Below are 23,579 nucleotides of genomic sequence, written 5' to 3'. Positions count from 1 at the left end.
TAAATAGACTTTTTGTTTTAGAATAGTTTTAGATCTACAGAAAAGTTGTGAAGGTTACTGAGTTCCTAACCCCACCCAGATCCTATTGCTGACATCTTACATTAATATGGTAATGTTTGTCACCAATGTCAATCTTTGTCACCAATGTCAATACATTTTTATTAGCTAAAGTGTGAGAGGGCTTTCAACAAATTCAATTTGTTACATAGATAAGGATGTTCAAATTTTTTATTTTGTTATTTTTGGTAAATTGTTTTTCTAGGAATTTGTCTATTTCACCTACTTGTTGACATTGTTGGCTTAAAGTTTTTCATTATATTCCCTTATTACTCTTTTGCTGTCTAAAGATCTATTGTGCCCCCGTTTTTCATTAATAATATTGGTAATTTGCTTTTTCCTCTTTTTTTCCTTTATCAGTCTTGCTCATGATTTATGAATTTTATTAGTGTTTTCAAAGAACAAACTTCTGGCTTTGTTAATTTTCTCTATTGTTTGTTTTCTATTTCATTGATTTCTTCTCTATTCTACTTACACTGGGTTTAATTTACTTGTTTTTTTTCTAACTTTCTAAAGTAGGAACTTAGATCATTGATGATTTTAAGTTTATTTATTTATTTTGAAAGAGAGAGAGAGAGAGAGCGAGTGGTCATGAGAGAGAGGGAGATAGAGGATTCTGAAGCAGGCTGTGTGCTGACAGCAGAGAGCCCAATGTGGGGCTGGAACTCACAAACTGTGAGATCATGACCTGAGCCAAAATCAAGAGTCCCACACTTAACCAACTGAGCCACCGAGTCACCCTAGATTTTGATCTATTTTTTTTTATGTTTATTTATTTTGAGAGACAGAGAGAGACGGAGCTCAAGGGTGGGGTGGTGCAGAGAGAGAGAGAGGGAGACACAGAATCCAAAGCAGGCTCCAGTCTGAGCTGTCAGCACAGAGTCTGACACGGGGCTCGAACTCACAGACAGTGAGACCATGACCTGAGCCAAAGTCGGACGCTTAACCAACTGAGCCACCCAGGCACCCTGGATTCTTTTTTTTTAACATTTATTTTTTGAGGGAGAGAAAGAGACTGTCAAGCAGGCTCCATGCCCAGCACAAAAGCCTGATGTGGGGCTCGATCCCATGATCTGTGAAATCGTGACCTGAACCGAAATCAAGACCTGTAGCTTTACCTACAGAACCACCCAGGTGCCTCAACTCCAAGATTCTTAACCCACAGAAATCATGAGAAGTGATTCATGTTTTAAGTCACTACGTTTTGAGATTTGTTATGCATCAATGGGTAAGTACTACAACAGCAGGGATCAGAAACACTAGGTGCTCCTGGGGGACTTGATGGGATGGACAAGGTAGTCCTGGGAGGTGGACAGAGTGAATGGCATGTTAAGGACGCAGGATGGAGCAAGGAACCTGTGAAAACCAATTTTCTGTATTTTGTCATTCCATTCAGGATTAACCCTAAAAAGTTACTATGGATGATCCCTGAAGTGTGGGATCAGGAGAATGCTATGTGATCTTCATTCAAAGGGCAGATTTTGGGTGTGTCGTTGGTGGGGGGGGGGGGGTGTTCCTACAGACAAGTGAGTCTCATTCCATACTGAGCAAGTAATTAAGCTCTGTACTCAAGATCAGGTTTTGGAAGAGCAGGGGTTGTTCATTCATTAACAAAATTGTTTTGAGGTGTGTTCTATGTCAGGCCCTGAGATAACTGCAGAGTGAAATAAACAAGGACAAGTGAAACATAGACTGCCTTCAAGAAGTTTAAAATGTGAGATTGGCAAGAAAACTGTGACAATACTGTACCATGTGACAATGTGATAAAGCAGGACAAACTCAGGCCAGAGGTAGCCTTTTTTTTTTTTTTTTTTTTTTTTTTTTAAGTAGGCTTCATGCCCAGCTCAGGGCCCTATATGGTGGGGCTTGAACTCACAACCCTGAGATCAAGACCTGAGCTGAGATCAAGAGTCAGACACCTAACTGACTAAGCCACCCTGGCACCCCGGGAGGAGGTAACTTTTAATTCATTTATTTATCTATTTATTGTTTACATCTTTTTATGTTTATTTTTGAGACGGAGAGAAACAGAGCATGAGTGGGGTAGGGGGAGAGCGAGAGGGAGACACAGAATCTGAAGCAGGCTGCAGGCTCTGAGCTGTCAGCACAGAGCCTGACATGGGGCTTGAAACCACCAACTGCGAGATCGTGACCTAAGCTGAAGTCGGATGCTTAACTAACTGAGCCACCCAGGTGCCCCTTAATTCAAGTTTTTAAAAATATTTTATTTATTTTGAGAGAGGGAGAGAGAGACGGTGGGGTAGAGAGAGAGGGTGAGAGAGAATCCCAAGCATGTTCTGTGCTGTCAGGGTAGAGCCTGATGTGGGGCTTGATCACATGAACTATGAGATTATGACCTGAGCTGAAATCAAGAGCCCCTCAATTTGAGTTTCGAAGGATAAATATAATTTGGCTTCCTCTGGGTTGGTGGGGAGAAACAATGAAGTGAGGGTCTTGGAAGAAAAGCCTTCTAGACACCAGGGAAGCATGTTCAAAGACTTGGATGATGCCCTAGAGATTCAAGAAACTGTAAGTAGGTTTTTTTTTTTTTTAATTTTTAAAATGTTTTTTATTTATTTTTGAGAGAGAGAGGGAGAGAGAAAGAACAAGCAGGGGAGGGGCAAAGAGAGAGGGAGACACAAAATCTGAAGCAGGCTCCAGGCTCTGAACTGTCAGCACAACTAGGGGCTCGAACTCACGAATGGTGAGATCATGACCTGAGCTGAAGTCGGCCACTTCAACCCACTGAGCCACCTAGGTGCCCCCATACTAGTTCTTTCTTGTAGCACTTTTGGAGAAGTATTTAACTGGAATAATATAATAATAATTTTTTAATGAATTTAAATCTGGTCTTTACTGCTATCTTCCAGGAAAGGGTGGGATCCTTTGGTTGAAAGTAAAAAGAAAAAGTAATTACAAAGAAAAAGTAATTACTACAAAGGCAAGAAACCTGGAGTGGTCCTGTGGGTTCTTGCAACTACACAGGCCTGTAAGCTGGGGAAGGAATTAGAAACAACAGAAAAACTGCATCCACCTACTTAATCAACATTTACTGAGCTCTTATTTTGGACAAGGCCTTGTGCTAGAAGGTGGAGACATGCAGGTAGATGACACAGGGCCTGCCCGTGAGGAGTTTACAATCTAACTTGCTTATTACCTTCACTCTGGTGTACTGAGACCAGGAATGTCATTTGCATTTCTGCTCTCAACCTTAAGAAAACAGCAGATAGTACACTGTGGCTGTATAGCTGCTGGGTTGATTACACTCATAGACTTTTCTGCAAAGCCTTTGGCAACAGGCAGCAAGAGCCACAAAGATATTCCTACCCCCTTGGTCTGCCTCTGGGAATTTATCTTGAGGAAATACCTGAGATAGGGTTAAGGATTTATGTTCATGGACATTCATTGCTGTTCTAATGAAACAGGGGACATAACCTAAACTTCTAACAATGGGGAAAAGATAAAATAATTGATGGTGCATCCCTATGATGGACTATTAGGTAGTAATTAGAAGTGTTATTAAAAAAAAAGTAATAACATGGGGGAAAAGACCGGGAGTGGGGGGGAGGGCTACAAATCTCTACTGAATGTGCTCAGAGATACGTGATTTAACTTTGTATGCCCTCTGTATTTTTCAAATTTTTGACAAACACGTTAGAGGATTTCTACAGTCAGAACTTGTTTTCTTTCTTTCTTCCTTTCAGAGATGTAATGGCAGAAGAGAAAGCTATAAAGACAACCAAAATGACCAAGATTTTGGGAATTGTATTGCATGTGGATTGACCCAAATTAACTGAAACTCCACATTTTACGTGTCAAGCATTGAGTGAAGTATCAGTAATACTAGTTGCAATGTATTAAGTTACTACCATGTGCCAAATAGAGGGGTAAATAAATGATATAATTGAGATCCCAACCCAGGTTTGGTTTAGAACCTGGTTTTTTTTGACTGTGCCAAATACAAGCAAGTTAAAGAAGAGAAATAAACAATTCATAGACAAATATTGCACATTCAGGGAACGGGCATCGTATTATGTTTGGTCTGGGCTGCTGAGAATATCCACAGGTTATATACATTTTTCCTTGCTCTACAGCGTGTGGGTATATATTTTCCCCTGGAGAATATATGTGTTTGACATCCACACTATATAGTCCTCGTTTATTGCCAGGAACGATGATGTCTTATGATTTGCATTATGTGTGTACGTACACACACACCCATCTTCCTTTTCTGGACCTTCTGTTTACCTTAAGAGAAAGCATTTGTTTTTGCACCAATCAAGGATTGCAGGATAAACATCTGTTAATGTCCCAGTCCCCGAGACTTCCACAGCTTCTGGATGTCAATTGAATGTGCAACCGCCACCCGCCACCCCCACCCGCGTTGACGTGCAGTGCCTAATCCCAGATAGTTTAGGTTGCACACTCCAGGGCGTTTAATCGCATCCCACTTTTTCCTCCAGACCTTCCCCTTCACCCCCTCCCCGATGAACGGGCAAGGCCGAGAGCGGGCGGCCTGACCTTGGGTCATCTTCGCCCGTGGAACTGCGGTGTGACCTTGGGCAAGTCCCCCGCTCTCCCTTCGCCAGGCCGGGTAGCTGGAGAGCCGGATCTCCGCCCCGGCCGCTGCTCAGCCGAGCGGGGCGACCGTGCGTCCGCACCCCTTTCTCCCCGGACTTCCTCCGCGCACGCCCCACCTTCCCAACCCCTACGCTCCTGGCGTTGCGACCGCCTCCATTCGCACGGCCCTTTCATTCCAGACGCTCGTTTACGCCGCGCGGACTGGGAGGGTGCGATTCCCGGACGCGGCCTGCGCTGCGAGCGCGCGGCCGTCCCGCAGGCCGGCGCGGCTTTACGCCGCTGACGCAGCGCGCCCAAGATGGCGGCGCGGTCGTCGTCGGGGGTGGCGGCGGCAGAGGGGGCGGCGGCCGTGGCGGCAGCGGCGACGGCAGCCGTGACGGCGGCGGCGGCGCGGGGCCTGGGCCGGGGGGAATGAGGCAGCCGTGGCGGGCCAGCGGCCGAGCCGTGTAGCGGAGAAGCGGCTTCCCCTCCCTGCTTCCCTTGGCCGAGCCGAGGACGCGCGCGCGCGTCCGTCCGGAGCGGGCTCCCCACCCTCGACTCCCGCGACCCGCTCCGCACCCCCACCCGGGCCCGGAGGATGATGAAGCTCAAGTCGAATCAGACTCGCACCTATGACGGCGACGGCTACAAGAAGCGGGCCGCGTGCCTGTGTTTCCGCAGCGAGAGCGAGGAGGAGGTGAGGCTCCGGGCCCGGCGGGCCGGGGGTCGCCGGAGTCGGCGGCCACCGCCAGCCGAGGCGCGGGGGGCGCGGCCGCCGGGGGAGGGTGTGCTGCCGCCCCTGGCAGGGCCGCTCCTTTCGTCTGAATGAAGTTCCGACGGAATTTCTTGAACCAAGGAAGAGGAGAGAGGAAAAAGGACGGTGGGCGGAGGGGAAGCGGGTCCGAGCGTGGCCACACGGCACCGATCCGGCCGAGGGAGCTTCAGAGCCCGTCGCCTGTCATAGGGGAGAGTGGCGGCGGAGAGAAGGCGGTGGGTGGGGAAGTGTGTGGCTTTCGGGCCAGGCCTCCAGCTTTGGATCCAGGAAGGGCAGCTCAGCACTTGTCAGCCCGCACATGTGTGCAGAGGCCGCGGTGCACGAGGCGCAGGCCGGCCCTTTGTGCCAGAGAAATAGTCCACTGGCGGGTTTTGGGGTTGCAGAGGGATTATGTGTGTCTGTGAGCCTAAGGGGGGGCGGGGGGTTGGGAAGATTTAGGGCGTAGTGCAAAAGCCAAAGCTAATTGTTTATTTTACAATGTGCTGGGTAGCCCCTTCTGGTGTAGCTGAGAAGAAAGGACATTTGATAAGATAATTTTTATGGGCTGAAAATATTTCATTTTCATTGGGAAGGCCAAAGGCGGTGTTTCAGATCTGTGCCCTGACATTGCCCTATAGGAAGGCCTTTAGGATTAAATTTGCTAGCTAAATAGAAATGCTTAAAATCAGTTTTTGCTTGGGGTACTTAAAAAAAAAATCTCAGCTTTTCAGAGCCGTTTCTGTGGTGATAAAGGGAATTTAGAGAAGGCAGACGTTTTTGTAAATCCACAAAGAATTAGCTGCTTTGGAAATTCATAAGATGCCTGTGGGAAAGCGTTTGTCTCCTGTGCATGGGGTAAAATGGCAGTTAAAGTGGAAACAATGAAGGACAGTGAAATTCAATATGCTATATTCTGGCATTCAGCAGTGAGCTATCGCGGCAGGCTACAAGTACAGTGCATGGTGTTGAAATGGGGGGAGCGGAACTTGACCCGTTAGTTATGAAAAGAAGCTATGATGAAAGAGACAGATGGATTGCCAAGAGTTGCTGTCCAGAGATATTTAGGAGGAAGTGGGACTTTAAATTATTGCCTGAAAAAATTTAGTAAAGCAGTAATTGTGCTGTTGAGGGACTGTGTGTGTGTGTGTGTTCCTTTTCAGCAAAACAGAAGGAAATGGAATTTGGAAATACATACTTTGTGTCCTATCATATATTGTAAAAGTCCCCCAAACAGATGCCTGGTAATAGAGGTACTAAGTAGGGCCATGTTGTAAATTACATAGTTTTGGAATACATAACTTGAGTAAGGTAAAATTGTTGGTGGTGTTTACTGCTCCACAGGCTTTGTTCTCTTATCATATCATATTATGGGAAATCAGATGGGATCACAGGCTGTTTTAACTGGAGGGAAAATTAATTAGCATAATAACATGTCTTCAGTACTGTGGTTAAGTCTGTGAGCACCCCAATTATAAGTAGAAGGGTGTATAATTTAGTTGTGTGAAGGATGCAAGACTTTATTCATTTTTAAAAACTCATACTAGAAATTGAGAACATGTGAGTATTTTGGATAAATTGGCAACTCTTTATAGGCCATACGCAAACTAAAACTTGATTTTCCATTTTCTGTTAGTTTTATTATGTACTGACATTAGCCATTAGCAGGCTTAATGTTAAAACATTTGACTGATTGTGGAGTTTCCTTGAATTTCTTTTTGAACATTGGTTAATGAGCAGAAGATTCATGCAAATTTTTAATTACAGATTCAGTGGATGTTACAGCTAAAAGCCCAGAAAGAACAAGAAAATTAATGAAATGCACCCATTTTAGACTTGTTCAGTTCAACTAAACAAGTATGTATTAAGAGTCTACTCTGGGTGCAGAACCCTATAATGTGGGATTTAAAGATAAACATCCTTCCCTGTCCCCCCAAATTGAGTACTTATTGATGGGATCCCTTAATTGGGAGGGATTTTGGACCACAAAATAATCTCTAGGGTGTCGTTCAACTCTCAGATTACATAATTGTGTTAGAAGGGAAGTAATTTGTTAGTTCCGGGAGAACTTTTATGTTCTCAATAGAAGTGCCAGAAACTGGAAGTATTAGCTGCCACATATTGTGGGAATGTGAAATTCAAACTCAGTAGGACATTCAGCCTGCTTTTATTTTGTAATGGGAACTTATGGCTTTAATCAAGATAGAATAGTTCATAGAATATTATTAGTATTAATATAACAGTAATATAAATATAAATGGAACTCTGGTTAATAAATTCAATTAACCAGTGTCAGGAAACATACATACCATGTAAAGAAAAAGAGATAGAAAATATTAGCAGGTAGTAGACTGTGAATCAGACCTTCTAACGTTTTTTTTCAGCCCCAGGAAATTTTACTTATAAGATCCACGTTAGGAAGTGGGAACATACTCAGCAAGTGAACTGAGCAAGTTTATTGAGATAAAAGGAAACAGACATGTAGGGAGCTTGGAGTCTAGTGGGAGAGATAGAAGAAACAGGCCCAACAGCATGAAGACAAGGAATTTCCGTTCCTTCAAACCTCTGGCTGTTTTTCCTGTTGATAAATAAGAATCAGTAGCCGGAAAATCCCACCCCCCCCACCCCCCCACTTACAAGTTTTACTGATTGTTAATTTTGGGGCATTCATGATAAGTAACATATTTATTACAGTACTTTGAGCCTGGTACACAGTAGAGAGTCTTTTACCGAGCCACTGCTTTAACCAACTTGGTGCACTGAATACTTGGTGTTGCCCTCTCCGCCACTGGGTCTGATATAACCCCCTAACCATGAGGCCTCCCAGCCAATTGTGTGCTTACAAAGATTCAGTTATATTTATTCCTGTATTTGTTTATATTCATCATTCTTGTTATTGTAATTCTGCAGTGTAATTAAATATGATGTAAGCCCATGAAATTTGAATTCAAAAAGAATGGTTATGTATTTCAAATGCTTTATTGGGGCGCCTGGGTGGCGCAGTCGGTTAAGCGTCCGACTTCAGCCAGGTCACGATCTCGCGGTCCGTGAGTTCGAGCCCCGCGTCGGGCTCTGGGCTGATGGCTCAGAGCCTGGAGCCTGTTTCTGATTCTGTGTCTCCCTCTCTCTCTGCCCCTCCCCCGTTCATGCTCTGTCTCTCTCTGTCCCAAAAAAATAAATAAACATTAAAAAAAATAAATAAAAAAAAATGCTTTATTTATTTATTAAAATTTTTTTTTAACGTTTATTTATTTTTGAGAGAGAAAGAGACAGAATGTGAGTGGGTTAGGGGCAGAGAGAGAGGGAGACACAGAATCCGAAGCAGGCTCCAGGCTCTGAGCTGTCAGCACAGAGCCTGATGCGGGGCTCTAACTCATGAGCTGTGAGATCATGACCTGAGCCGAAGTCGGATGCTCAACCGACTGAGCCACCCAGGTGCCCCTCAAATGCTTTAGAATGACTCAATTGCAAGTCATTAAAAGAAATTACTGCTCAGTTATATGGGTAAGCAAACTGTAAGAGTTGGAAAGGGAGTCTTGAAAGTCTAGAAGGACTCTGCACATAGATCTGCACATGAATGTTTTCAGGGTGTTTTTTTTTTTCTTTATAGAAACCTGAACTGGAAAACATAGGTCATGATGGGTGTGGTATGTGAAAGACAACTCAAGGTTCAATAGTAGGCCTACATTTAAGATAAGATCTTGGACCCACAAAAAAGATTAGCAAATACATATGCGTGTATATTTTTAATCTGCCGTATCTTCCAGTTAATATTTTATCCAAAACAGTATAGAAGACTGAAACTGATCTCTTGAGTAAGACTTTATTTTTCTGGATTGGGTAATATAACATTCATCTTTGTCCTGTTATTCAACTTTGCCTCTCCGAAAGCACTTCCAGTTGTGATTTTCCTTCTTCCCCCTTTTTGGAGCCTCTATAATGACAGGAAGTGAGACACACTAGGAGTGGGCTTGCTTTGTACCCTCCCCAGAGTGGGGGGAGTATAACAGGCCTTTTAGACAGTTGAACTATCTAGCAGTGTGAAATACTCACAAAGGCCAGTGACACAGGCTATATACCAGATGATGTCACAGTCCCTAGGAAAGTTAAAGCTGTGCCTACTGGGTCTGTTTTTACTCAAGGGGAAAAAAAAAAGTACTGATAGGATCTTTCTCAGTTAGATTTCCCTGTATATTAAAAATTAAAACTGCTTTTATTATTTTTTAATTTTTATTATTTTTAAAATTTATTTTTGAGAGAGAGAGAGAGAGAGTGCACGAGCAGAGGAGGGGCAGACACAGAATCTGACACAGGTTCCAGGCTCCGTGCTGTCAGCCCAGAGCCCGACGTGGGGCTCGAACTCATGGACCGCGAGATCATGACCTGAGCCGAAGCCGGATGCTTAACCGACTGAGCCACCCAGGTGTCCCTAAAACTGCTTTTAATAAGAAAGGACAATACTGTCTTTAAGGGTCTTAGTTTGGTTTGTTGGGCTTTTCCATCTCTTGGCAAGGGGTTGCCGTTTCATTTTCTCAGCTCCTTGAACTCATGAGGTTGGGTGTGTAGATGATTGATACAGGAGATCCTCGGTGGGCAGAGACTCTGGTGGCCTTAGTGTTTGTCAGTAAAACTGACTCCTAGAGGAGCAGGTGGAAGGACGTCACTGCAAGACCACACCTTCCCCTGGGCTCTAGACAGGGGAGTAAAACACGGGTGGTAATCCCAGAGGCGATAACCATGACGAAGAGCTTCCAGTAGATCCCAGGCTGTTTGGAGAGTCTTTTTGTAACAGATCTTGGTGACTGTCCGGTATTACATTGTTCTAAGATCAGGATGGGTGCGTTGATCCAGTCACCTGACTGGACATTTCTGTTCCTCATTTCCCTGTCTTTCCTGGAGGCTTTCTTGTGTGTGTGTGTTCCCTTGTGCCTACCTAATAATACCGGTTAGTCAGTTAGACACTTCTCCCACTACCTCCTTTTCTGCCTGTTTCCTGAGATGTGACTTCTGTTCTGAAATCATACTGCAGTCTCCATTTTCTCCCATTCTTTGCCCTAACCTTTTTTTTTTTTTTTGCTTTTGAGCAATTCTCATTTCTCCGTAAATATAGTGTTGCCTATCTACTTTGTGTGAAGCAATCTATATTTTTCTTCATAGCCTAGTACAGAAAGGAAGGGCCCTTGTTCGAGAATACATTAGTTTATTCATTTTTTGAGAGCCCTATTATGGACCAGTCTCTGTGTAAGAACCTGGGAATTCCCAGGTAAATAAGGCTGTGGTTCCTCATGAAGCCAGCCTGTCTGCCTGCTGTGCATTTGTATGCACCCCCTCCCACCTGCCCAGGGGCCTCACTCTGATCGGTGTCCTGTCTTTCCTGCTTCATTGCCTTTCCTTCTCTACTTTATCATTCCCAGGGCAAATAGGCTATAGTATTTCCCATCTTTAAAGAACTGCTCCCTTGCCCCATGTTGCCTCCAGCTACCATCCCATTTCTCTCTTTTCCTTTTACAGCAAAACTTTTCTGTACTTGCTGTCTCCACGATCCCGGTTCCCATTCTCTCTCGAACCCATTCCAGTCAGGCACTCTTTCCTGTGATTCTGCCAGAACCAGTCTTTAAGATAACAAGTCAACAAATCCAGTTCTCAGTCCTTGTTACCCCATCTTTCCTTTCTTCCTGAATCACTTTCCTTACCTTGCTTCTAGGGTATCTTTCTAGTTCTTCCCTTTCTTTCTGGTTGTTCCTTGTTAGTATTGTTGTATTCCTCCTCATTTTCCTGACTTCTTCCATTGCAGTGCACGAGGACACAGTCTTTGAACCACCCTCCACCCCAACACGCACTAGTAGGTGATCTCATCTAGTCTCATCTTTAAGTACCGTATTTATACCGATTACTTTCGGCTGTCTCTGTTTAGCCCTAATTTCTCTCCTGAAATCAGGGCTTGAATATCCTGCAGTCTACTCAGGATTTCCATTTGGGTATCTGATAGGCATCTCAAACTTAAAATACCCAAACTGAACTCTTGATTCCATCCACCAGAAAACAAACGGCAACAAACCTGCTTCTCCTGCTGTTGTGCCTCTTTCAGTAAGTGAAGTCTCCATGCTACCAGTTGCTCAGGTTAGATATCTAGGAGTCATCCTTGACTTCTCCCTTTGTCATACCCACGTCTAACCTGACAGCAGATCCTGCCTAACCTTAACCCTTCAACCTCCACTGTGCTGTCCTACCCTAACCCATGATTGCCGCTTGTCTGGACTACTGCTGAATCTTCCTGACTGGTCTCCTTGCTTCTGCCCTCACTCCTCTAGTCTTGTCTACCACAGCTGCTGGAGTGATTCTTCCAACACAGAAGTCAGATCGTGTCATTACTCTGCTCCAGTGGTATTCTGTCTCTGTGAATCCACAGTCTTCACCATGACCTCTAAGGCTCTGGATGTTCGGGTCCCCTGCCATAGCTCTGATCTCATCTCTTACCACTCTCCCTCTTACTCATTCCTCTCCTCCAGCCACACTGGCCTCTGTACTGTTTGTTCTCCGTATTACCTGCATGGCTAGCTCCCTTCTTTTGGGTCTTTGCTTAGTTTTCGTCTCATCAGACAGGTCTTTAACGATCATGCTATATAATACACCAGTCCATTGTCACTGTGTCTCTTAGGCTTTGTTTTTTCTTGGCAGCACAAATCACCACCAAGACATGGTATGTACTCATTTGTTGTTGTCTGTTTCCTCTCACTAGAATATAAGCTAGTTCATGGGGATAGGAGTTTTTGTCTGTTTTATTCACTCCTGTATCCTTGTTGTTTAGGACACAGTATATGCTCAATACTATTTGTTGACTGTGCGAATGAATGAATGAACACATTGCCCCTGTTTTTAAGCTTACGGTCTAGTAGAGGAATTGAAAATACCCCAAATACACAGAATGCTAGGGTCTACCAATAATGTGGTGATAACAATGTTTCAGGGAAGTCTTCTCTTTTTTCCAGTATCTTAGTGACAAGGTGTCTGATAATGTTGAGTATCAGCCCAATGGGAGTGTATGTGTATTTGGTTGTAAATCTTTTTGGAATCTCAGTGGATCGTCCCATGACAGGGCACTTAGAATTTCTTTCAGATGTTGAAGTTGTGAATCTATGCCGTCTTGCAGGATTTGTGTTGGATGGTTGATAAAATGTACTGATCCTCAATCCTAGTGATTCATCACCTGAGGAAAAGGATTTTCATTTTGCTGATAGCTTGGAACCTTTTATTTCTAAGTAAATAAATACATCAACAAACTATAATCAAGCAGTGGATAGCCAGGGCGCCTGGGTGACTCAGTTGGGTAAGCATCTGCCTTCGGCTCAGGTCACGATCTCATGGTTTGTGAGTTCAAGCCCCGCATCAGGCTCTCTGCTAGCTGCACAGAGCCCACTTCAGATCCTCTGTCCCCTCTCTCTCTGTACCTCCCCCTCCCGCACGCTCTCTCTCTCTCTCTCAGAAAAAAAAAAAAAAAAAAATTGTGGTTCATAGCCAACAGTGTATGTCAAATCTGGATTCCAAAGTTTAGTTGATAGTAGAGTAATTAATTTGAAAATGAAGGTTGATAGGGATGGTCATAATATTTTCCTGTCATCATCGTTTTGTTCCTTATCTAGGTCAAAGTGAAAGAGATATGATGTCAAGTTTGTGAGTGCTGAGTCTTGAAGTGTTTCCTTTATGGTGGTTAACGTACGAAACAGAACAAAGGAACCATCACAGGCAAAAAAGATATGTGGATAAAAGAATAAGGAATTGGATTTGGAAATAAAATCCCCAAACCTAAAACTTAGTAATAAAACATATGCACCTGAAGACAACTTGTTGAGTAAAATCCTCTCAGACCGAAGAAAACTTCCTTGAATCCAGTTTGAGAATTTCTGCCCTAAAGTAACATGGCTCAAGAATGTCCACAGTCTTTTTCCCCAGCCTTCTTGAAACCCTTGCTTCCTATCTTACTGACCCTTTGAGTAGGGAAAAATGTTCATTCTTATATTCATTCATTCATTTTACAAACTTTATTGAATGCCTGCTTCTGGGCCAGACACTTCTTGGAATGCAGCTGTGAATGAGGCAGAGTGGAGGCTCTTGCTCTTGTGAAGTTTCTGGTAACAAATGCGGGGAGACAGTCAATGAGCAGAAATATCAGTGAACTTGATTTTAGGCAGTGATGGTGCTGGGCAGGAGATAAGTGTGTGATGGTGCTGAGAGTGGGGAGGGGATTGGCAAATTGTGGCTGGGTAGGCTCTGAATGGCAGGGCAGGGCAGGGGAAGAGCAATTACTGAGGCCCCAAGTGGGGGACGACTTTGGCCAGGAGGAAAAGCAGGAAGCAGGCCAGAGTGGCTGGCGGCCAAGTAGAGGAGAGTGGTGGGAGATATTGCAGAGGTGGGAGGCCACCATTTCCCATGAGGCTTTGTTACCCACCCTTCCAGTTCTCCTGGTTTTCCTTTACTCTGTCCTCCTCTGTCCCTTAAAGCAACCCAGCAGACGCGCCAGCAACAGCCCTCAAAACCACCTTCTTGCCCTTGACTGTGAGGCACAGAAGTGGTGGTGACAGGATGGTGAGAGTTTATTAAAAAAGGTTGTGGTTAAGAAATGTACCAGTGGAGAGAAAAGAAAGTACTGTACTGCAATCTTTTTAAAAGAGAAATCTGAAAGGACCCAAAGAAAAGACCCTAACGTTTCTTTACACAATCTTAGGGTAGTTTAGTCAGAAAAGCTACTTTGGATAGATAATATATGTGCCCAGTACAAAATTCAGAAGGTACAAAGAACATGGAGTGAAGGACTCAGGTAGTTATCTTATAAAAGATAAGACTGGTGCATTGTAAATGAAGGATTGAGGGGTATTTTTGTTTAATCGAGGCTTGCCATTTTTTCCTAGGAATATATTTGAATCCAGGCCACTTGGGCACCCATGATTTTTCAGCACTTACCTAGTTTTATTGAGGTTTGGTTACCTTAAGTGCCAGGGATCCTTCTAGAATGAAGAACTGCTGGGAATGGAGTGGTGTGTGTGTGTGTGTGTGTGTGTGTGTGTGTGTGTGTGTGTGTAGAATCAGTGTTGGCAGTGGGCTGTGTGTGTGTCAGGAAAGCACTCCCATGTAGAAGCTCCTTGTCTAACTGGCCTTCGGGCCCCTGAAAAGCAGCTTAGCAGTTGTCTGGGTCAGATGGGGTTTGCTGATTTCTAAGCTCTCATTGTTTGGACTACTCAGAGTCAGCCTTTTAAGCCAAAGTACCTTCCTAGCAATGTGCCTCTGTCCCCAGCTGTGGAACGGGGGGTAGGCAGCATTCTGAGTGGAATTGTGGCCTTCCAGCTCTTCCTGAGACAGACTGTGAGATACTAGAAGGTGTGTGTTGGTCTCTGGCCCCGCTTCCTGGCACAGAGCTCCTGATCCTCTTGTGATTTCTTACGCGATAACATTAGGAGCATCTCTTGCTCTAATATTGGTCTTTGACCTCTATTCCTGATGCAGGGCTCCTGAAACTCATGTAATTTCCTGGGTGATAGGAGGGTCTTTGGTTCTAATGAGGCCATTCTGGGTGGGCTCCTGGATAGTTTCTGAGTGAAGGCTGGTCGCTAGAAAGACCAAGCCATGACTAGAAGCTTGACATTTTCAGCCCTGCCCCCCATTCCCTTGAGCAGGGAGAAGGGCTGGAAATGGAGTTAATGATCAATCATGCCCGTGTGATGAAGCCTCCATAAAAATCCCGATAGTACAGGGTTCGGAGAATTTCCAGGTTGGTGAACACATACTGGTGGGGGGGCTGGGGGGGTGACACACCCCACCTCTACCGGGACAGAAGCTCCTTGCCCTGTGTATCTCTTCACCTGGCTTTTCATCTGTATCCTTTACCATATTCTTCAATAAACTGGGAAACATAATGAAGTATTTCTCTGAGTTCTGTGAGCCACTCCAGCAGATTAATTGAACCCACGGAGGGGTTGTTGGAACCTCTGGTCAGTAGCCAATTGGTCATAACCAACACCGGTGATAACGTGGGCTCGTGACTGGCATCTGAAAGGGTGCTGGCAGTCTTATGGGACTAAGCTCTTAACCTGTGGGATGTGATGCTATCTTTGGGTTGAGAGATGCCTGTCAGAATTGAATTAAATCATAGGACCCGTAGCTGGTGTTGCAGAGACCTGCTTGGTGTAGGGGAACCCCACTCATTTGGTGACCAGAAGTGCCCGAAGTGAAATGTGCTTTGTGAGTAGTAAAGGAGACTCTCAGGAAAGAAACACACAGTAGGGAAGAACTGGGGTTTTCCCTTTTCAAGTAGGAAGAAAACTGGGGTTTTTCCTTCTCATAAACTGTGCCTTACCCTTCTTTTCTATCTCCTTGCACCAGTCCCCCAAAAGGCTAACCCAGAGTTAGGTATGAGAAACCTAACTGAAGAAGATCATCATAGTGCGATGTCCTTATTTTATGAAATAGGAAAAAAAATTACCAGAATGATACAAAAATATTCATACGTGAGCACCAAAAGTATTTGCAAAACAAACATGAGTGGTTCCCCCCCCCTGCCATTTTTGACATTTTATCATTTGTATTGTGCGTGCTGCTGCTTTCTTATTAGCACAGTTCCCCAGAAGTGGACTGTGTGCAAATCGGGTTATGTATCTGAGGCAGATAAGATCATGCTTTTTGTGTGCTTTATCCAAATATACTTGAAGAAATTCTGAGGCAGTTTAGGATACTTTTTAACTCATTTTCAAAATGGGAAGTTAGTAACTCAATTATCATGAAACATTTTTGAGCACTTCCAAAAGGAGATAGAGTGAATGAATTTCTACTCCGGGTAAAAAAAATTATTACAAAACAATAAAAACTTAAATCTGACACAAGTAGAAACAAACTTATAGAGAAGACAAGACTATTATAAACATAGAAATGATCCCTTAAATAGACTTTCTTTGTATACACTTAGTTGATCTCTTTGTTCATAAAACAGTCAAGTCCTTTTAAAGAACTGCTTGGAGGGACTCTTGGCTGGCTCAGTCGGTAGAGCATGTGACTTGTTCTCGGGGTTGGGAGTTTGAGCCCCATGTTGGGCTTAGAGATTACTTTAAAAAAAAAAAAGGATGTGTTTTAGATGATATTAAAAAAAAAAGAACTGCCTGGAAAATCTTTTCTTAGTTGGTAATTTAACACTATTCTGACTTTCTCTTTGTTTCTTTCATTCTTTCTTTATTAAAAAAAAATGTTTCTAGGGGCGCCTGGGTGGCTCAGTCGGTTAAGCGTCTGACTTCGGCTCAGGTCATGATCTCATGGTCCGTGAGTTCGAGCCCCGCGTTGGTCTCTGTGCTGACAGCTCGGAGCCTGGAGCCTGTTTCAGATTCTGTGTCTCCCTCTCTCTGACCCTCCCCCGTTCATGCTCTGTCTCTCTCTGTCTCAAAAATAAATAAACGTTAAAAAAAAAAATTTAAAAAAAATGTTTTTAATGTTCATTTTTGCGAGAGAGAGAAAGAGAGACAGAGACTGAGTGTGAGTGGGGGAAGGGCAGAGAGAGAGAGGGAGACACAGAATCAGAAGCAGGCTCCAGGCTCTGAGCTGTCAGCACAGAGCCCGACGTGGGGCCTGAACCCACAAACCTCGAGATCATGACCTGAGCCGAAGTTGGAGGCTTAACTGACAGAGCCACCCAGGTGCCCCTCTGATGTACTTTATAAGAGCAACTTAGCAGTGATGAACAGAAATGGATATGAACTCAGACATACAGTGCTTCTACTTCTGTTAAAAGGAAGAAATACATGGGGGCACCTAGCTGGGTCAGTCAGAGTGTGCGACTCGTGATCTCACGGTCATGAGTTCGAGCCCCACATTGGGTGTAGAGATCACGAAAAAAATTAAAAACAAAGGAAAGATAGTGATTTTCCTTTGAATATTTAGGAATCCTAATAAAATATGCCTTAAAAGAAGTTATAGAACACTTTATTTTTGTGAGTAGCTTGAAATAATATATTTTGAATCATTGGAATTTTAATTATATTTCCTTCCTCTTCGCAGAAATGACTTGGTTGTTAGACTTATATTCAGTCATCATTTGCTAAATGTGCTGAGCCCTCACTCAGGGCTTTTACACCTATCACTGTAGTGATTTTTTTCCTGGGAGGTTTTGTACTTTGGGGAGACTGCCTTTAATAATAATAATAATAATAATAAGATGAAACTTTTAGATTTTATTGGTAAAATGAGTTAGAAAAAGAATCCAGAAAGTTTCTGTGTGTAATAATTATATTTCTATGTTACTTAAATAAGTTCACCAACTATTTTTTTTAAAATGTTTTTAATGTTTTTTATTTTACTTTTGAGAGACAGAGGCAGCATGAGTGGGGGAGGAGCAGAGAGAGAGGGAGACACAGAATCTAAGCAGGCTCCAGGCCCCGAGCTGTCAGCACAGAGACCAATGCGGGGCTCGAACCCACAAACTGTGAGATCATGACCTGAGCTGAAGTCGGACGCCCGACTGACTGAGCCACCCAGGCGCCCCATAGGGTTCATCAACTATTTAATAAGGATGTAGCTTGGGATCATCCTTGTGCTAGACACCATGAGTGATTTTTTTCAACAGAATTGTTTTTTAATTACAAAAATAGTTGTCATATATCTATAAAGAATACTCTAAACTGAGGAGGTTAAGATGTGTAGAACAGAATGTGTGCTCCTAAGGGGCTGTGAGCTGTTGGCAGGATGTAGTGTAGAATGTAAAATATAAGCCTATTAGAGAAGTGATGGAGAGGAGTGTTTAAGGGAATTTGGGGGAGTCTGTGAAGATGAGCTGAAGTGTCAGGAGCAGTTTTATGGAGTGTGTGGGGCCATACCTAGAAGTCTCGGTTAGATTTGGGTAGCTGATGAAGAATATTCCAGGTGGAGGACATCGGGCCAGATAGGTGACCTCATGGAAAGTCAGAGGCTTTTGGAAACCTGTTTGCCCTGAAGAGTCATGAGGACCACAGACTGATGGTTCATGGCTGTGTTTGGGCTGCAAGATGATTAAACAATTTTTTTAAATTAGTTGCCAATATTTTAATATTGAAAATGTTCAAATAAGAAACCTGGTCTTTAGGTTTCTTGGAAAATCAGAAGATCTGGCAGTTCTGGGCCAGCTTTCCTGTATGATGGCTGTAGCCAGAGCTGACTGGTGGCTGCCCTTTGGACTGTCCACCCCTCTTGAGTTGGCCACAGTCCTTGCCACTCCGCGTGGTCCCTTTGATATCGAGACCCAGCAACAGCTACCATTTATTGTGGTGGCTGAGGTGGTACTGCCTCCCTGAGGTAGCGCTAAGAGGAAGGTCAAATAGTTCTTGTACCCTTGTAAATTTCACTCTGAAGTGGAAGGGTGGAGATAAAAGGGCTACATGTTTCAAGAAAAATGGGATAGTGCCTATTTCCTTATGGAGATGGAAATACTCCTACCTCTTTGCTTTGGACCCATGATGAGTCCTTGTCAGAATAGTCTGACTGACTTCACACACTTGTGCCCCCTTGCCCAGGCCTCATAGAGTAGCATTTGAGTTTTGATGTTTGTAGTGGTTAAGAGCTTGGGCCCTGGAGTCAGAGAGACATGGGTTGGAACCCTGGCTCTTACACTCACTACGCCGGTGATCTTAAGCAAATTACTTTATGTCTCTTTGCCTCGTCTTCCCTCTTGTAGCAATAATAGTACCTCCCTATTTTATTGTATTGTCGGAGAACTGAGGAAAATCACTTAATATATAGAACATTTAGCCCAGGGCCTGGTACCAGTGAACACTCAGTGTCAGCTATGTAAATAGAAAGCTAAGAAAAAGGCAGTTTCTGACTTCATTGTAACCTGCGCTTGTAGTGAATTGTGAGAAGAACGTTGTGGCATTCGTGAGCCCCGGTTTGCATTTGTTTATGAGTTCGGTTTGTGCTTCTCGAGCAGTACCACACGGGGCTGCATTTCAGTGAATGAGGCCGACACAGGCCCTGCTTTCATGTTCTTGCAGTTTGACGGTGGAGATCGATAACTAAACCAGCAATTGCAGTACGGTGTGATATTTGAAGTAGAAGATCTTAAAATAGAGTCCTTCAGTGGTTCTCTGGTTTCGTCATCTTCTATGACAGTTTCGGCGTGAGGAGAGGTACCAGATGGGGCAGAGTACTTGGTGCCGGTGGGTCCTGTTCATAAGAGCACGGCATTGTTAAGTAGTATACATCTTTCCTCAGATCATCATTTATGGAGCACCTACCATCATTTAGGCAAATGTCCAAGCCTGACAGAAAAAAGAGAAAGAAGCCTTTCTCTGGATAAAGAAAGCTTTTGTCCTCAGCCTGCCTACCCCCACTCTGTCCCAGATCTGTACTTGGAGAAAGAGAAAGTAAGAGGGTCTCACCCAACCAATGTCTGAGAGAGGAATAAAGACACTTCTCATCCCCAAGGACTTGAAAACAAGAAACTCAACAGAAAACCCTACCAGTTTGGAACCTTGGAGCTGCCACTAGAACCAGGAAAATCCTTCAGAATTTAACTTTTTATTTCATGGTATCAATACTTTGTACCATTAAAAACTAGTACTTTATTGCATGTCTAAGAAAGTATTTTAAGTACATAATACTGATTTAACAACTTACATTTTATTTAAAATAGTCCCTGTGGGGGCGCCTGGGTGGCTCAGTTGGTTAAGCGTCTGACTCTTGGTTTTGGCTCAGGTCATGATCTCACAGGCCCCACATGGGGCTCTGTGCTGACAGCGCAGAGCCTGCTTGGAATTCTCTAGCTCCTTCTCTCTCTGTCCCTCCCCCACTCATGCACTTGCTCGCGTGCTCTCTCTCTCTCTCTCTCTCTCTTTCATAAAATAAATAAACTTTACAAAAAATTTAAAAAATAATCTTTGTGGATTAGTTTTATAATAAAACAAAATTTTGAAACTAGAAATACAGTGCTGTGTGAGAAAGAAGTGGGGGGATGAATTCTTTGGTTTTATAAGGTGTGCGTCTGGGAAGGACTTGGCAGAGGACTTGATTAAGGGACTTGGGGGGAGGGTATGCTGTGGCCAGACTGGGCAAAGAGGCCAAGGGCAGCTGAGGCAATAGCACACACATTAGAGCCTCTGGAGGAGAGTTTGTGGGCCCTGGTGCAGGGATTTAGAGTGTATTGAACGATTGATTTCTCTGGCAGAAAATCGGAGCATAGAGTGTTTGTAGAGTCATTCTGAGAGTGACTCTGCAAGTGGGTATGTCTCTGACGAGAGGGATAAGTGCTTTTTATTTCTAGGGTCTCTGGTCAGCTCTTCTTTCCTCAAAGCATTCTTCTTTTTTGGAGAAATCCTCTTTTGGAGAGGAGGAAGGGCCCACACTACCATCCCCAAAACTGAATGGCCAGTGCGCTAGCTCCCTTCTCTGGTGTGCCTGTGTGGATGCAGGACTCAGGCTCTGTTAGTTGGTGGCTCAGTGCTTGGAATCTGGGTCCTGAGAAGGCTGTGGGGAGTGTTGGGGAAGGGGAGTGGCTACCTTGCTAACCAGATATTTGTGTTTTAGATCCTGGCTGAGGCTCTAGCTGCCAGTCCTGGAGTGCCTTGGTGTGGGCTTATCTTCCCAGCCTGGCCTTCTAGTCCCTGCCTCTCCAATTATCTGAGCCTGTGGTATTTCTTTCAATACATTTCCTTTGGCTACAGATGGCCAGACTTGGTTTCTGTTGCTTGCAACCCAAGAACCCTGTCTTATGCCTTGGGTAGTTTTTAAGGTAACGTCCTCACTAATTCAGTACCCCAGAAGAAATGTGTATGCGTTGAGTCCAAATTATCTTATCTTATCTTTTATCTTATCTTTTCTGGGAGAGCTTTAACATTTTTCTATTTTTTTCTGTGGTAAAAATTTCTTCCTGCTAAAGTAATGGCCAAAGAATAATCCAGTCAGATTAGAGCCAGTGTAGCTAACATTGGCCTGAACACTGGTGTTTTTACTAAATGCTTATCAGCATAATCATACCCTCCCTACCCTTGATGCTTATAGTTTCTCTTTTTAGAATTGTCCTAAAGAATGTCTGAGGATGTGTGAATTTTTAATATTTTAAACCTTGTGGATGTCAAGGACCAGATTAAAAAATGTTTTTTTTTTTAATTAAAAAAAATATTTATTTATTTTGGGGGAGAGTATAAGCTGGGGAGATAGAGGGGGACAGAGGATCTGAAGCGGGCTCTGCACTGATGGGCTGTCAGCACTGAGCCCAATGTGGGGCTAGAGCTCACAAACTGCGAGATCATGACCTGAGCGGAAGTTGGATGCTCAACCGACTGAGCCACCCAGGCGTCCCAGTGTTTTTTTTTTTTTAAGATTTTATTTTTCCAAAGTAATCTCTGCACCCAACATAGGACTTGAACTTATAACCCAAAGATCAAGAGTTGCATGCTCTACCTACTGACTGAGCCACCCAGGCACCTGAAAAATGCTTTTAAAAAAATTTTTTTTTTTTAACGTTTATTTATTTTTTGGGGGGACAGAGAGAGACAGAGCATGAACGGGGGAGGGGCAGAGAGAGAGGGAGACACAGAATTGGAAACAGGCTCCAGGCTCTGAGCCTTCCGCCCAGAGCCTGACGCGGGGCTCGAACTCACGGACCGCGAGATTGTGACCTGGCTGAAGTCGGCCGCCTAACCGACTGCGCCACCCAGGCGCCCCTGAAAAATGCTTTTTAAATGCAGGATTATGAAAGCTCTAGGATGTTTCTTAAAATACACATTGTAGTCTCCCAAGTTCTATCTTGATCAACAAGAATTTATTGAGACCTTTATATAAAGCACTATTCTAGATGCAGTGATGATTTTTAATACTGGGGATGTGTTCCTTGGTCTCCAGGAAGAATGCTTTTCTATATTGATAATTAAATTTTCTTTAGGCATTTCGGTGCAGTTGAACAACCGGCTGTTTTGTGTCTTAAGTGGGGGCAGATAGACAATTGGAAGAGACAGGACTAAAGTACATGGTACAATTAGAAGTATAGAGAGGCTGTGCTTTGGAGGGACTTCATGTTGGAGACAGAATGCTGAAGTAGTCAATCTTGGGCTTTAGGAGATGGATAGGATTTAGGTAGGTAGGAAGGAGGAGAGCAGGTATGTTTAGAAGGGGATCCAGTGTGGTTTTGGCTTGATTAGGAGTGGTTTCAGGAAAGAAGTGAATTTTAATCTGAGATAGCAGGGTGGAGAAAAGAAAAAACCTAGAGCCTGAATTATATTGATGTGAATTTGAGAAAACTCCTTCCAGATGGCCCCATCATTCTGAGAAGGAAAATGTATATACTGAAAGGGGTCTGGTCAGAGGTATTTTAGAGGCGAGAAAAAGTCTGACAGACTGGTATGGTTGGGATCAAAATGATTGTTTTTTAAGTTTGGAGGTTGAATGGTATGTATCCTCACGAGCAGTTGTGGGCCTGCTGTGTATAGAGCACCATGGAGAATAAACTATAAACAGGAAGGAGAATTTTAGAACTCTGGAAATTTAAATCCTATCTTCAAAAGAGAGGCTAGAAGCATTTATATTTTTTATATTTCCCTATGCCTTTGCATGTAGGAGCTGTAGAGAGGAAGGGGAACAGAAGAGATGTTTCAAGGGTGGGGACTGATTCAAGAGCATTATGTAAGGTCAGAGGAGTCCGTGTTTTCATCTGTAAAGTGGGAATAAGTAGCACCTAACTCCTGAAGTTCTGTGAAACTTGAATGAGGGAAGATAAAGCGCCTCCCAGCTACTTGTGGAGCACTCAGGAATTGTTAGCCATTGTTACTAAGACAGGATCCACTGAAGGAATCACGGTGGTCAACAAATAATTATGAGGCAGTGAGATAAGTGTTGTAAAGGGACCCTGTCCAGAATGCTTAAGGCATGGTGGGGTGACTAATACTGAATTGGGAAGTTGGAAATAGTGGGAAAGGAGTAAATCTGGGTGTCGAAGGGTGAGTAGAGGTTTGCTTCCACTACATTAATACAGATTGTGCAGATCTTGAAAAAATATCAGATCCCGATCTTAACAGCCTAGCACACTGCACAAAGATAGGCTTTAGTGTGATGTGTGATCCAAAAGCGTAGGAATTGGAAAAGAAAGAATTTAAATGGAGCAAATTGTAAAAAGGATTTATTTATGGGGTGCCTGAGTGGCTCAGTCGGTTAAGCATCCGACTTTGGCTCAGGTCATGATCTTGCGGTCTGTGAGTTCAAGCCCTGTGTTGGG

The 23,579-nt window shown here is 43.8% G+C and overlaps 1 protein-coding gene across 1 annotated transcript in view; it reads left to right on the top strand.

Moving 5' to 3' along the window:
* The first annotated feature begins 4,919 nt into the window (after positions 1–4,919).
* NUDT3 (nudix hydrolase 3) overlaps positions 4,920–23,579 on the top strand; it is a 134,729-nt gene continuing 116,069 nt past the window's right edge. Inside the window, exon 1 of the mRNA XM_086706630.1 lies at positions 4,920–5,314. Coding sequence (XP_086562756.1) covers positions 5,216–5,314 — 99 coding nt within the window. The 5' untranslated portion in view covers positions 4,920–5,215. The remainder of the gene's footprint in view (positions 5,315–23,579) is intronic.

Source organism: Puma concolor, chromosome B2 (genome assembly GCF_028749965.1).
Source record: "Puma concolor isolate L17-30 chromosome B2, mPumCon1.1.hap2, whole genome shotgun sequence".
Lineage (NCBI taxonomy): Eukaryota > Metazoa > Chordata > Mammalia > Carnivora > Felidae > Puma > Puma concolor.
The sequence above is the reverse complement of the archived record's forward strand: the minus strand, read 5'-3'. Positions and strand labels throughout refer to the sequence as shown.